This window comes from Amia ocellicauda, chromosome 2 (assembly GCF_036373705.1).
Source record: "Amia ocellicauda isolate fAmiCal2 chromosome 2, fAmiCal2.hap1, whole genome shotgun sequence".
NCBI lineage: Eukaryota > Metazoa > Chordata > Actinopteri > Amiiformes > Amiidae > Amia > Amia ocellicauda.
Genome location: NC_089851.1, coordinates 13,105,833 through 13,122,142, shown reverse-complemented (window position 1 = coordinate 13,122,142; position 16,310 = coordinate 13,105,833). Strand labels below are relative to the sequence as shown.

Below are 16,310 nucleotides of genomic sequence, written 5' to 3'. Positions count from 1 at the left end.
ACTTGAAGCAGTTATGTTTTAATTCTCCCTATGAACATGTGTAAACTAGGTATTTTTGTAGACATTTTGTCTATCAAACAGAATAGTCTTTTTTTATGGGGGTGCAGTTGGGCAGACATCCTCTAATCTAATCTAACTACAATCTTTACAGTTATACATATACATATAAAGTTGTAACAAATATATCTTTGCCATGAAATGGAAGACAAAAATAGCACAGGTCAGTTCCCTTACATCAATTTATGCACTACAACAGTAAATAAGAACATTTTGGTATTCAATTCTAATTACTAGATTAATATATTTTTAGTAACAGTACACATTTTGAAGTTCACGTTTCTTGGGTTAATAAAAAAAAGTCCTTGATCAAAAACTATTTATTAGTGTCCTCATTTTATATGCAGTTAATGAAGCAATTTCATGAAAACTGTTAGTATTCCTCATAAAAATATAAAATCCGCTCTTCAGTAAGGGTGTGTCAATTCTCATTCTGACCTTCCCACCTAGCAGTATTTAAGAAGCTGATGTCAAGCCTGGACTTTCAAACTTTGAACCAAAACCTCTACAAAGACAAAAACAGCAGTCATATATTCAACTACAGCAATATACCAATAAAACTATTTAATAGTCTTTCATCATTTTAATAGATGACATATAATTTGGTTAAGACACTTCTATTTGTTCAATGTATAGTGAAAGAACCATCACTAGGTTTATTCCCATGTCAAATGGCTTATGTGAAAATAAAACTCACACGTAAGGTCTAGGACAAGAAAACTTAGTGTGACTTAATGAAACTTAAAAGTAATATTGCCAAGTGATTAAACTGACTGAAAACATACCCCATAGTCTTTCAGTATGACAACCATCTGAGGCAGACAGCACAGTCAACAAAAGAAAAATGCTTAACTGGGACTCAAAATCTCCTGACCTGAGCCCAAATGCAAATGTACCGGATGGTAATAAAGTTAGGAAACCCATCCAATATTAAGCAGCGAAACTTGTTAAAGAATGATGAAGACTTTCACTGGACAGAAGCTGAAAACTCACTGAAATCTCGAAGAAACAGCTGAAGCCAAAGACAAACACACAAAGTAATAGCCGAGAGTTTCTCATACTTTAATACATGCATGGTATCAGTTCTTACAGATAAATTCCTTCTGTTTTTCAGTGGCATAGATTTTGCTTATTTTATATAGGAGGCAATAGCCTACATTTGTCTTTTACTGTATAGACACCAGACTGTCTCCTAATACAGTTGGTAATCAATAATAAAACGCTGATGTGCCACGTTCCCCTACTTTTAAAAAGCATTAATGTGCCATGCATATTCTGTATCGACTGGTTACTGAATCGTACAATGTCAATAAGGACATGTTCTGTTTACTGGTGCAAAGTATTGTCAGCATCCAGCTCCAGCACTGTCAGATCCCATTTCTAATGGGCATTCACTGTTCCAGCAACCTTGCACGCTTTGAATTAATGAAACTAAACAAAATAATTCTTTAGAAAGTGTTTTTTTTTTTTTTTTTTTTTAAATCGAAAAAAAAAAATCCTAGGAACTGTTCGTTTGGAAAAATAAAAAGTCAACCACTGTAACAACCCAAAGGGTCAAGCAGGAAAAGGACAGGTTTGCAATATAAGCCGCTGTATGTTTTGCCGACACAGGTCACCTGAATCACAAATTCCTCTATTTGAACAATTACGTCATTGCACGGTGATATTGAGCAAAGCATACGAACCTTCCTCTATTTAATCAGTTTTGTTTTTGTTTGTTTGGTCCTTTACTTAAAAAAAAATACACAGACAAACACACATTTCCTTTTGAGAAACTATAAAAAGCACTTTCGTCATTCACTAAGATTGCCAACATGTATGCAAACAAAGGTTTATTTACTCTTAGAATTCACTGTGGTTCAGAAGCATATTAACCTAACTTCTAGTCCAATGTACCTCTACATCATAAGGTAGAAAAATTATCTTTTAGGCTAATGTGAAATTGGGCAAAGTGCAGTACACAAAATACAATCTGTAAATTAATGTCCCTCAGTAATGAGCCCGGCAGACAATTAAAGGCAGCTGTTTTTAAATCTCAGACAAAGCTGATACAGTTCTGGGTGTTGCCATAAAACATTACAAGCCCCCAACATGAAAAGGTTAAAAATCTAAATTTGAATTTTACTTTTTAAATAAACATATGGGTTAGCATCCTATTGTTTCCCATAGAGTTCAACCTCACTGTTAAGCCATTTTCAGTAAATAATGGCTTAGATGCTATAGAGGTGTGTGTTGTACTGAGAGCCATAATGAATTTAATATCATGCAGAAGCAATACTACCAAGGCTAGACATCCTGTATTTAAATGTAACAATGAACACAAACTACAAAATAACAATCACTACATTTTATTGGCAAATATATTGCACTCTGAAACTCCTTTGCCACAATAAACAGAGAGCACAAGCAGAGTGGAAGTAAGAGAATACTAAATCAAAATTAAGAAAATGGCAAAAACTGATCCTGCTGGGGCTCACCATGTTTTCAAACAATTTAGCACTACACAGAAGGATACAGCAGAACCAAGCCAATTAACCCAAAATAGAAAATGTCTTGAAGTAGTGTACACTATCGGGGGGGGGGGGGGGGGGTAATGAGAGAAAGCGAGCAGAAGAATTTTAAACTACTGGATTACTTTTACGGTTACTTCAGCTTTTCAACTTCCTGCTGCTTAGCAAGAGTGAAAGCAGGCCCTGTGTTTTGACTTCCCATAATTATTTATTCTTGATATAAATGATACAAATTGATCTCTGAATGTTCTATGTATTAAACAAGGAACTGTTAAAAATATAAGAAAATATATACGTTAATACACTTTATCTGAATGTAAAACAAGAGATTTGTATTATTATTATTATTATTTCTATACTGAAGGTGTGAGGCCAAAACTGGATGTTCATACAAAATGTTCTTTTGAGTCGGGAAATAGATTTCTCCAATTTTAGTCATGAAGGAAAAAGTACAGTGGAGACAAGCTGCTATAACACCTTCTTGAATGAACACAAGGTAAACCTTATCTTTCCAATAGAATTTGCAAGGAACTGTATGGGTTGACCTTTCTTTTTGTGAGGTAACAACTGTGCTTTATTTCTCCCCTCTGGGAGAGCAATTTTCATGTTAATGCTAATTCATAATAATTTATGTTAAGACTAACTGGTGCCAATATCTCAATTTTCATATATTTTATTTACTTATTCATTTATTTAGATTTTGTGAAATATATGGGAGGTGCTCAGTAATGATTGGGGTTTACACATTGTTTATGCTCTTTAGTAAACAAAAAGGCATTTTTATTCAAATATGTAAAACACACTGCTGGTTCTATAATAATATAAATGAAAATTATAAAATAAAAAATAGTATATTGTCCATAAAAAATCTGGCACTTTTGCAAATTCAGTACAAACAGCAATACTATCTATCCACATAGTGAAACAAGTTAATATTTTAGGTCACTGAATAAACTATTCGAACTACAGCCATACTAAAATAGTGAACAATAAGTCCGGCATGTTAAACTTGAGATCAGAGTCCTTTGTTTCCTTGATATGTACATTTCAGCAAGAATGAAAATAAGCTGACCTTCATTCAATGGTGTTTGAGAATTTTAACAAAATAAACATGTAAAACACGCTTATGGTTAGCTATTTTCACAAACAACCAGTTTGTGAATTTTTTTGTTTTGTAAAGGTTTTTCTTCTTCCAAAAAAAAAACAGGTACTCTAAATTGCTGCCTTTCTAAAATGTATTTTTCAAATTATGCAAGAAAATTCTTCAGCTACTTCAATAAACAGGCAAATTGTTCTTCTGAAAAAATAATTCATGATCAGCTATACAATTTATTTTATAAAAACATGCTGTTACACATTAGCAAAAGTAAGCAAAGAATATGTGATGAATAAAATAGTCTTTCATACTACATTTTGTCATTGTGTCTTCTGAAGAAATTCTGCCTCTCTCATCCCAATGCGCCACATTAACTATTGCTACAATAGCACCCCTGTCAGACTAACAGACTGTCTGCCTTTCGTAAGGTAAGCACAAAAATGAAGGCGCTACAGAACTACAGACCTCTTATAGAAATACAACTAAGGGCTGGGCCAGGTGTATTGATGCAACTTATGTACAACTGAGGGATTCCCCCGACAACAGGATGGAAAACTGCCTAAAGGAGAGAAAAAAACGTTCTGATCCAGCCATTCACACAACTGCAATGGGGAGTTCAGAAAATGCAGAAAACAATGTCCATCAGCAAACTGTACAGTAGAGGTCTTTAGACAAGGCTGTCCATAATCATACACTTTCACTGGACCAACTTCCTTTCTGGTAAAAAAGGAACCCAATAAAGAGGGTCTAAAAGCAGCAAAGGGCAAGAAGACCGGGAGAGGTAACAGTCTCTGGGATGAAGCCTGGTAGGTAAGGGATTTAATAAATGAACTAAATAATTATTTAATATTTAAAAAAACAAAAAAGACAACTACTTCCCTGAAATTTGCTTTTCTCCACCTGGGGACCCAAACCCCCCCTTATATCCCAGTTTAAAAGAGCCAATTGTTACTCATGGCTTTTTATGACTGCATTTCCTAAATTACGTAAAAGAAAAAAATGTGACACTCTCAGAGAATTAGGAATTGTACAGGAAATAATGGAGTTCAAGTGTTCCAGCTGAGAGAAAAGGTGCTGCTCTCACTGATATCATCCAGTTCTGCAGGTCCTCAGATAGGAAACTCAATCCCTGTGAAGCTTGGCCTGATCAACCACATGGAATCCAGGTGACAAATGGCAGCGGACAACAGACAGAACTGAACATGCTAGGTATGTGTAGCATATGCAGTTGGACCTGCTGTCACACATCCTATCCACTGAACCACCCAGTCCAACGCAACATCAAACCAATAAAGCCAAAAGACTATTTCACACGTGCACTCTGAGAATCGTTGGGAGTGACATGACCATAACAGACTTGCATACACAACCCTGTGATTCCTGTTACATACACAATAACAACTTCTTTAATCACAGAGGCCAGGTGAAGGGAAAGAGACCAAAAATAGAAAAAAGATAAAACAATTGATAAATTGCATTGCATACTATGTCACACCGACGTTGCCAGAAAGTATTTGACACTGGGACGAAAACAGGAAGAACAAAAATTAATGCTATTTTTACTATTGTTGTTCTTGTTGTTGTTATTATTATTATTATTATTAATAATAATAATAACAACAACAACAATAATATAGCATCAAAGGCAAGGGAGCAAACTTGTTTTATAAACTGCGTTTTTATTAATATAGTAAACATTTACATTACATAATAATATATATATTTTTTAAGTATTGTGATGATTCAGGAGGCTGTCGGAATCCAGGTTCGAACCTAGATCACCGGATAATGAAGTTTGCGTGTTACTGCATCTCCAAAGGATATAGACCCAAACTAGGCACTAATCAGCCATTTACTGCATTCCATGGACTAGCTCCAAGGCCATGCACTTTGTAATACAAACATTATGCAAATTAGTTTTTATACTGTCTTCTCAATAATTGTATTAGAGATTCACAACCTCCTGAAGGGATGACAAGGACAATGGCCCCCTATGCACTGTAGCTACACTAGTGCTACCAGAATATTGCAGAAATTATTTACTCAAGAACAGAAAAATTGTTGAAATATGTCCACAATAATATGTAAACTACAACAAATATTATGATAAAAGCAGCAGAAATATTGGATTACTACAGGAACTTTAGTAGCTAAAAGCTTAAAAATTCTTCAGAAACAAGCACTCGATTGCTTCCTGCTACTGGAAACAACCATTGCACATGTTGACATGATGTGTAGGAAAATATGTTTTTAAACTATATTAAAATTCACATTAAGGAATTTGATAGGCCATTTTAAGGCATCAGAGTCAATACATTTGCTGCTGCAACATGTGCTGGCTGAATACCGAGTATCACTAGCTACATGTATTACATGCATTTTAACCGTTTCAACATGTTATCGGCTTAACACATTTTAATTCCATGTCTATGAATTACCTATAAGATAACAAGTTGTTTAATTTATTGTAATTAATCTGAAATCCATACAAATGGCCACCAGTAAGGTATCCTAATGTCATGGTAAAAAGCACATGTAATTTGTAATGACTTCAAATTAAATACGATGCTGGCAACCATAATAGTTTAAATACACTTTTACAAAGTTTTAGCAGGTAAAGAACCAAATCAATATACTTCATCATTACTGTTAAATTAACAATGCTACACATTTTTCAGTGCAGTGTTCACAGAATGTGTAGCATTGTTAAGCAGATTGTTAAACACAGATTACAGAATGTGAGTATCAAGAAATTAGCTTTGCATTCATGAAGGAGGTTTCTAAACTAAAATGATTAAACTTTCATCTACAATAAAATACTTGTTTAAAACTTTTGCCATTTTCTTAAAAGAGGTAAATTTAAGAGGAAATAATATAAAATTCAACTTTAAATAATACCTTTGGGATTATATTCAAAATGATGAAGCACAAATTAACCTCATTCTCATAGCCATGAGCATCATTCAAAATACATTTCACTATTTAATTAAATTAATATACCAGACAAAATCCATAATGATCATCAAATACCTGTAAGACAGTGATGAGGGATGAACTTTCTAGAAGGGGCAAAAGTACTGTAGCTTTGGTATATGTTTTATCATTAGCCACCAGCTGTCAATAACAGCTTCAGGGCCAGCACTGAGCTCTTGGCAAAATGGTGTAAAGTCAATTGTTTAGTTTGTGATGACCATGCTGTGTGCAAATGAGATCGGGAAAATAGCTACTGAGAACCAGGTCAGCCCCCACCCTCGTTGGGGTTGCTGGGATACAGTAACTACTCTTATACATATAGGTTGTGTACCCTATTCTATACCCAGAGGCACATACAATCTGAAAGACAAATCTAAAGACTGTCCAGGCTCAGTGCTTGAGAAGTATATATTTTTTCATAATGCCTAATATAAATGTATATGAAATATCAACCTATTGGAGGACTCAAAATTTCAAAATGCCTAATTGCTTTGGTCCGTGGGCTATTTCGGGGCTCTTATCAAACAAACTGCAGGATCCATCATGATTTTCAGAAAAGTGTTTGCGGAACATTATCTTTTGCAGGAAAAACATTACAATTCCAAGTTATTTTCTGTATCAGTAATGAAAAGCAGTACATTTTATCTTAATATAACATGGAGGTGTTAGAGTGCTGTATTCTGAATTCAAAACAAAGCATATACTAGATAGAGCTACACAATGAAGTATTTAGAAATTGAAGTCATTAAATAAATATCAGCACAGATTACAAAATTACATTTCAATGCTTGCCCACTACATTTCTTATGTCTAATGGGACATATCTCACATGACGCAGGGCATATCAGAGTCATCTATTGTTAAAAGACTGAATCAAGACAATTTAGGCTCTAAATTGTCTACAGAGAACACCATCATTACTGCTTCATTAAAATAAAACATCAATGAAGACGGAATTATAACATACTGTTGTGTGTCAGGCGAACCACGCATATTCAAATTTTCTGCTTTCGGCAATTAATTTTGAGAGTATTGGAGGAGGGGTTACTGTATCATTATTTAGGTCCTGTTGAAATGCTTATTCTTTTTTTTTCCTTTTGGCTATTGATTGGTTGGACTAATAAATGGTGCATCTACATAATATTTCACTTAAATCTGACCAAGTTACACCTGGACAATAGCTATGTTAAATAATTCCATAAAATATGAATCTACAAGATTATGGTAATGTCACTTATAGATACCTAAGACAGTATAGTATTCATGGAAATGAACTAATGAAACATATAAATAACTAAATATTCTTAGTTTTAATTACATTAAGGTGCAGTGTACAGTAAGGTATTAGACAAACTTAAAAAAGACAGTGGGTAGCAATACTACTGTTATTCTCTATGTTGCAAAGAGAAGAAAATCCATCTGCGTGTCCCATACAACAAATGGAGTTGCCCTTGAATAGATTTCGACACGATAAATGCATAATGGCAGTCATGTACTACTTTAATTTTCCACTATGAAATCTTACAAATACTTTGTCTGAACATAAATTGTTTTTATACTCAATATTTAATTTAGCCTCTCTGTTTAACTGAAACAGCATTGTGACACTTGGAAACCCTTTGGTAAATACCTTAAATGATTTCAAACGAGGGAGGACACTTTGACAGGCACATTCAATTTTATTTCGAGAAGCAAAATACAATGCAATATAGTCAGTACACTGTTTTGACACATGTAAGGAACTGTGCCCATATCATGTGTGGTCTGAACGGCAGCTACTGTATGTACCCTGGGAATGGTAACTTGAGCATAACACTACAGCACACTTCAGAAACCAAACCAAAATTGAGTGTTAAATGCTTTCATATCAGCAATTCAGTGATCAGTATTACAACCTGAACACATCTGAGAGTGCTACGTATTCTTTACTCAACTTCAATTGTTTTTCCCTGCATCAAACAATGCTCATGAAAAATTAAATTGACAAACTGACGACACTTATGATTTTTACTTTGTTTAAATATATATACAATTCAAATGAATAACTGTAGCTATATGTGAGTTGTCCCTCACATTACTGTACACATTACATACATGAACAGGGTCATCTTAACAAATATAATGCATCTCAGGAGTTAGTGACCGCAGAGGAGAAAATTAAAACCCCCAGGTACTTACTACTGAGCGCAGTCAATGAGCTGATACTCATTCGACCTCTCAAAGCATGCTTTTACTCCTTCATCATCCCACAGCTTCTTCGCATGGTCAAAGAATTCCTGTTTAAAAAAGAAAAGGAAAAAGATGAATCACCATATTCACATACACGCGTACAAAAAAACAACAACCTGAAAACAAAGCTAGTCTAATGTTTTGTCCACAGTGCATACATTAAAAATAAAAAGACGACTAGCTTCAATACAAAGAAACAATATAGTTTTTAACTTTGTTTCCCAGTTTTCAACGCCATTGTTGACTTAAATTTAACGTGTGACGTGTAATTGGAACAGAGAAGACACTAGGAAGTGGCTGAATTGATCCACTGAGCCAGAGCCCCCCCACAGGGTGAGTGACGGCTCTCAGTGCCTGGGGGTGATCAGCTGGAACACAAGCTATGTCCCACACGGACTGTGGCACAGAGTGTCCAGCTCAGAGCAAACGGGTTCGGCGGCACTGGAATTAAGTCATTAGGAGGAAGAATCTGACCATTGTCAGCTTTTTGAGTGGTCAAAAACCATCCCTCTGAAAACACACACTGATGATTATATACATGTGGCATTTTGGATCTCTAAGTAGTAACAGCACCTAGAATTAAGTTGTGCTTGACAAAATATGAAAAATATGGATAATTCAGCAGTTAAAAATAAAAATATGAAATCTACGTCTCTTATGAAATGGCACGTTTCATTTGGTTCTGTATGTACAAAGGCCTCCATGCCTATAACTGCTGTTTTTCAACTCATGTAGGACCTATACATTATTTTTAATTGACACTACAAAAGCATTTTGCTAAATACTGTACAACTACAAAGCAATTCGGTAAATAAAATAGAACATTTATCTCTACAAAAAAGCAGAGAATGTCAGACAAAGATGGGAAAAAATGTTCAATATTACACAAAAAGAAATCAAAATAAAATCAAATGTATTTATTTAAACACATTGTTTCATATGGGTGTTTGCTATATTTGTACTGTGCTAGGACAGGGGTGGTGGTGGGTTTGACTTATAGTTTTCTTATAAACCAGCAACTATTGAGATCACAAATGTTGAAGTGTCAAGAATCTCTGCTTCTAACACACACAACCTGAAGCCCAAGGTAGCCTATAAAATGAAACACAGCGATGAGCTGAAGCACGCCCGGTTATGTTGAAAAATAATTGTTTTTCCACTTCTTGTCCTTTGTGGCGAGCCATATTGGGTTTGCCTTAGGGTACTTTGTTTTCCCCAGGTGAAATTCCCATTTAACAACAACAAAAGTAAAGCAAACACTGTGGGCTGGTTCTTAAGAGAGGTAAACACCACACTCTGGCAGCTCCATTGCGTTTTCTGGGCCATTACTGAAAAACAAGGCTTTACAATGACAGGGAACACTTGGGACTACATAATTAGGGTAGATATTGCAGAAGACAAACGATAATTTTTAAGAAAGCGGACACATTTAAAAGCACCCTTAGGCCGATTGTAGCTCTTTGATTATTAAGCAAGTGATCACAGAATGTCCGTGTACGCATATTATTTAACACATAACCTAGGACTTTGTCTATTTTTGACCCCCAGGACAAGTAGTGTTTTCAGACCATAATAAATAAAATTAAAAAGCTACACTTTTAATGCATTTATTCATAAAGATTCTGACTAATTTATTTTGCAAAGAAATCACCGTAAAAGTGCCAGAGAAGTTTAGGGTGTATTGTATGAATAAACTTTATTAGGTTGTAAAATCAGAAAAATTCAGATAGGTATAGTTAAGAAGCAGTATTTGCTCCTATTAAACTTGCCTCGGCAGTCATATAATAATGTAATTGCCTCACAAAATATACAGTATGTATCGTACATTTAAAATAAGTCTTAATTGGAGATTAGACGGACACATGAATGTTGTATAAAGCTGGTAACAGATTTTGAGTTTTTTTGCAAACAACATTACCAATAAAAAAAAAAAAATTGAACTTGAAATTAAACTTTGTCTGGCCAATATATTACTATCAATCCTTAGTATCAAAGTTTGGGTATACATTTTAAGAACTATATAGCCTATCTAGTAGTTTAGAAAATGACAATTTAATTTACAAATCAAAAGCCTGAATTACCTGGAATTTTTTTTTCTTTACACCTCACTAAATGTATAAACTCCTGTGTTTTCAAAAGTAAAAGTCACTTAAAACGTCCCGAAAGGGCTTTCAGAGTGGCTCATCTGGCTCTGGCCGAGGCAATGAGTGAGCTATACGACCCTGAAGTCACACACAAGCTGACTAACACAAAATTGCAGAGGAATGGTACAACCTGGCCAAATACTGCCAGTATTTGGGAGTACAGAGGAGGACTAAGGGTGATATGGCTTGTTGTACTACATCACCAGGAAATGTCAGTGAGAGCTGACGCAGAGGAATTCAAATTTTATTAACCTTTTTAAATGTAAAGGTAAAGCCCAAACTACTGAAGGTCTTACTGTCAGAATGGGGTTGTGTCAACACGACTGTATGCTACTTGATAGGTACATTTCATTTAGGAATCAAAACAGAAGCTTGATCAATACCAAGAACTCACTTAATCAGTTATGCTCAGATGATAAAACTCAGTTCATATACCTGGCAGCAGCTTTGAGAACAATGTGCTGGTGAAAACAAAATGGAATCTGCTATATCTTATTGAGGAACAGATACAAAAATGAATGCTTTACTTATTAGTATTAGAGTGCTGTAAAAAAATGTGATGCAACTCAGATGAGATATTACCTGTTGTCCTTTGAGACACTCATTAGAAATACAACTATCAGAAAAGCAATAAAGGTGTATTGTTGCTGCTTATATTACAGCATACACAGGAGTATGTACCATAATGAGCTCACATACAGGGAAGTCAGCAGATTTAATCACCTTTCCTTTATCACATTTGTCCTTTTAGAATCATTCTATTTATCTATCTTTATATGTGTGTGTGCTTCTTTTTATCATAACAAAATCAGACTATTAGGAAAGTGAGTTGGACAAGATGGTTGAAAACTGAACTCTCTCTCCAAAAGAAATGGTAATACTGTCATATGCTAAACGCTGTCTGGTTAACTATGATGTTCTCCTTTTCAAAGCAGGAAGTAACCAAATGCTGGAGAGAGGGTGAGGGGTTCTGTAGGCTCCTCTGATTGATGAGTAATACATTTTCCTTATTAACAGACCAAAGGAAGAACAACACAATAAAAGCTTTAGTGCAAACAAACGGCATAAGAGAATGACATCATTAGTATGAATGAGAGAGATCTGGGGGGATGGGTTGGGGGGGAGACAAAATACCAGGAAAAAAATTAAAAAAACACTGTTACGAGTAGTAATTTCCTGACTGGAATATCCAAATCCCAGTGACGATGCAATGGGTGAAGGTGCCACAGGTTCCTCATAACAAAAAAAAATATACCAGAGCTTTACTAAATACCTTTGTGTAGAAAACATTATAATGGATTTCTTCTGTAAATATATATTTTTAAAATGTATAACAGTAAAAGGGCAAATAACTTTTAACATACATTACTTTTACCCCAAAATAATATATACATAATATAATATTTTATACATAAAAGTAAATACTTAAAATATATAGGCCTAATTCCCAGAATAGTTTAATCAACAACAGATGCCCTTTGTAGATGTTAGTTATTCTGAATATTTTTTTCAAATGAAACTATTTAAGAATGTATACAAATAGTGACTTTTTTGGACCACTCAGCCAATGCAAAAATTTCAGCAAACCAACCAGCACCCCACACCCCTGGAGACAAAACACATTAGCTTATCTCTAAATTCCAGTAATACAAAATGATTAATATTACTGGAACATAAAACCTTTATTTTGGTAATGCAGCTTATCCCACCATTACATATAGGCTAACCCTAAAAATGTCCCTACATTGACCTCATCCTCATTTCCTACCACCATTTTAAATAACACGCAGGTGTGGCATATTTAAACACAGACTTTTAATTTCAAATTTCTACGTTGTTCTTCACTTGCGTAAATGTATGAAAGTTGTTCTTTACAGAATTTCCAAAATTTAAGTATTGTACAGAAAATGCAATTGCTTTTATTACAACTATGTCCAAAAGTGTAGATCACAACAATAATTCAGAGCCATTGGATATGGTATCTGCTAGTTGTAAGAGTTCCTATTCATGAGAAAATAAACAGCACCACCCGAACAAATCCAGAAACCACTTCAAACTCATCAGCCTTACTTCCTGTGTGTTTTCAGAAACCACAGTTATTTACTTTTGTTTCTCGTCGGTCACTGCGTCTGCCTTGTTACATTTGTATCACTGTCTTTTTGTTAAAAAGCAGCAGCCATATTGTGTTTCCCCTTCTACTGTTTGTTTCTTATTTTTTTCCTACCAAGAGAAGGCACCGCTGCGGTCCAACTTGAAGTGCCTGTCTTTCACTATCAATATTTGAACAACAGTTGTGTCTTAAGCTTCCAGGGTAATGAAGTGGAACAGCTTTTCTCTGTGTGAAACAGGATCAAGTTTTCAGTGAAGTATTAACTCTGGGTTCTAAATAAAGTAAAGAGAACTAAGAGGGAGGATGAACTATAGCAGTCCTCCGCCCCCGCCCCCCCCATGACACTGAAAGCTTAGTATAGGGGTACCATCTCTCCCCAACAGAGAACCAAGCATTTCTACAAGTTGTTTTCCTAAGATCACAAAACATGTAATTATTTCCTGACACATAGGAATTTCCACAATCAATGTTTTTTTATGCTGAGTCGGTTCATTTTTGTTGTCAGAGCCTGATATCATCAGGGAAATAATAACACCAGTACATTGCAAAAAAAAAAAAAAAAAAAAAAAAGTCTATTGGGCTTCCTGCACAGAATGTGGTTACAAAACCAGCATTACAACACAGGTGGAGCCACAAGGCACTTTGTATCTTCTGAACAGGAAATGCTCATAATACATGTTGACTAAAGAACTTTTATTTTAGAACATGGACATTGCGTTTCACCATATTGCAGTTTAACCTCCCGTGTAAATGCATGGATTTAATGTTAAACTCTTTTAAAATGCTAACATGCAGCACAATGCCTTGCTTACATATATATATCAGAAAATAAAATTATAAGAAACATGTGTATTACTTTTTTAAAGGGTTTCAATGATTAACTGCAGAGGAGGTAAACTTTTAAAGATAGAAACACATTTCTCATCATCTTGTGACTTCTAACTTTCAGAATACATCTGATAAGCAAGATGATGTTAAGTAAATCTGTAAACAGAAGCAAACAGAAAAAGAAAATAATTTATAGTGTGACTGGCACTGTTTTACATATCTACTTCTAAAGAAAAAAACTTAATAAATTAGAAAAGTTTAGGACTTGGATAGATTCTTACTATGAGACTGAAGCCCACAGCACTGGGAATTGCAAGGGACGGGGACCATTGCTTTCGGATCTCTGACAATCCCCATTGTAAAGGTTCACACGAAGCGAAGAGACACGCTTTGTGATACAAAAACAAACTACAGACCATTAGAGCCTTTTAATTTACCAACAGCACCTTCATCAAAGCCTTCATTAGTACCAGTGTAATGGCAAAAGTGTAATTATAATTTTAAAACGATCACCTTAGCACCCAAAGGTTTAAGTTAACAACACCTCTCTGAGCACAACGCACCCCCCTTGCACATCAGCACTGCCATTGGGATTATTAGACCAGGAGCCCGAGAGAGCATTTGCCCCCCGCTGGGGATATCACTGCTTAAGTTTGTGTGTGTGTGCTAATCGTGCAATTACAGGGATAATTAGTAAAACGTTTTGATAAGTGGATAAACAAGCTTGCTCCACAGCCACGCTCCTGTCAACTCTTGTCGTGAAACCCCAGCCAAAGGTGCCCCTAACACATCCCTTCAAATGTCAGCCCAAGTGAGGCTGCTTTGGGAATGCATCAGCTCCGACAAAAGTCAGTCTTGGTGCTTGGTAAACACGCCGCCCCAACGGGCACAATGATGTCAGACAGCGCCCCAGTTTGTTCCCGGCAAACCCTGAGGCACAATAAGCACTTCTCCCCAGGAGACTCCTCCACCTTGGGAACCTGTTGCTGCTGCTCCAGCCTGTGGTTCTGTCAAAACAAACAGGTGGGAAAGAGCACACAGAAGACTGACGCTGCAATAGCAACGCTTTCACAGCATTGCATATTCATCATTGTTACAGGAAAATAACAATCCCCCAGGTACACATGTTTGGTCAACAAGCTAGGCTTCTTTTACCTAACGTTCAAACGAAGGCTAAATAATTGCTTAGTTTATTGTACATTAAACTGAAGGTTCTAATTAATAATAAAACTAAAACTAAAAGTGTAATTTATATAACACCAGTTGTATTCACGTGAAGGGATGTGCATGCAACCAATACATTACAGTGCCCTATCATTGAAGCTGCAACTTCTGATCTGAAACTCTGATCTCTGACTATGATTCCCAACTAAACCATCATCTGAACATCCAATTCCAAGTTGGGAACAATAAAAGATTGTGTCATTCTGGATTTTATTTAATTGGAATATGGCCCTGTACAGGATGAAGTGGTTGATGAAGATAGATGAATGGATGGAATACTTTCATATGAATTTGTAATTTTGATAAAGATAAAGAACAAGGATACATTTACATACTGCTAGGTTGAATCTTTCAAGATGGTACCAAGTGTTAATGATGCTAAAATTTAACATGCACACACAGATTTTCTATTTTCTACTCAAATGTCAAGTGTTTTTACCCTTAGCTCAGTTACTGTTGACACATATTTAACATGAAGAAAATCCTTTTAATTTGGCCATGCATACTGTAAATTGACTCAAAACAACTCAGAATCTTTAGCAGTTCTTGAAGAACTTGGTAAATAGTCTTTATCTGCAGTACGTTTTACAGGACAAGATATAGTAAACATCTTTTCATCCTTTTCCTATACACCACAACATTGAATCAGATGATTTTATGTGCACAATGGCTTCCTTTGTTGCTCATAACCGTAGCAAAGCAATCATGTGTGGAATGTAGAAGGCCTTGGAGAGCATCTTCTGAAGACTTGAATTAGGAATCAACTTAACCTGTTTAAATAAATACATAGAAACATTGTATAATTGTTGTTGTTTATGTTTTGTTTTTGTTTAACAGGAACTTCACAAAACCGTTTCCTTAGTTAAATATAGTGATATACACTCACCTAAAGGATTATTAGGAACACCATACTAATACTGTGTTTGACCCCCTTTCGCCTTCAGAACTGCCTTCATTCTACGTGGCATTGATTCAACAAGGTGCTGAAAGCATTCTTTAGAAATGTTGGCCCATATTGATAGGATAGCATCTTGCAGTTGATGGAGATTTGTGGGATGCACATCCAGGGCATGAAGCTCCCGTTCCACCACAAGATACTCTATTGGGTTGAGATCTGGTGACTGTGGGGGCCAGTTTAG

General features: G+C 35.4%; 1 protein-coding gene across 2 annotated transcripts in view; it reads right to left on the bottom strand.

The window, feature by feature from the left end:
• Positions 1–16,310, bottom strand: part of gnal2 (guanine nucleotide binding protein (G protein), alpha activating activity polypeptide, olfactory type 2) — a 128,549-nt gene that overhangs the window by 37,200 nt on the left and 75,039 nt on the right. For both annotated transcript variants that reach the window (XM_066719141.1, XM_066719143.1), the window contains exon 5: positions 8,815–8,912. In XM_066719141.1, the coding sequence (XP_066575238.1) occupies positions 8,815–8,912 (98 nt within the window). The remainder of the gene's footprint in view (positions 1–8,814; positions 8,913–16,310) is intronic.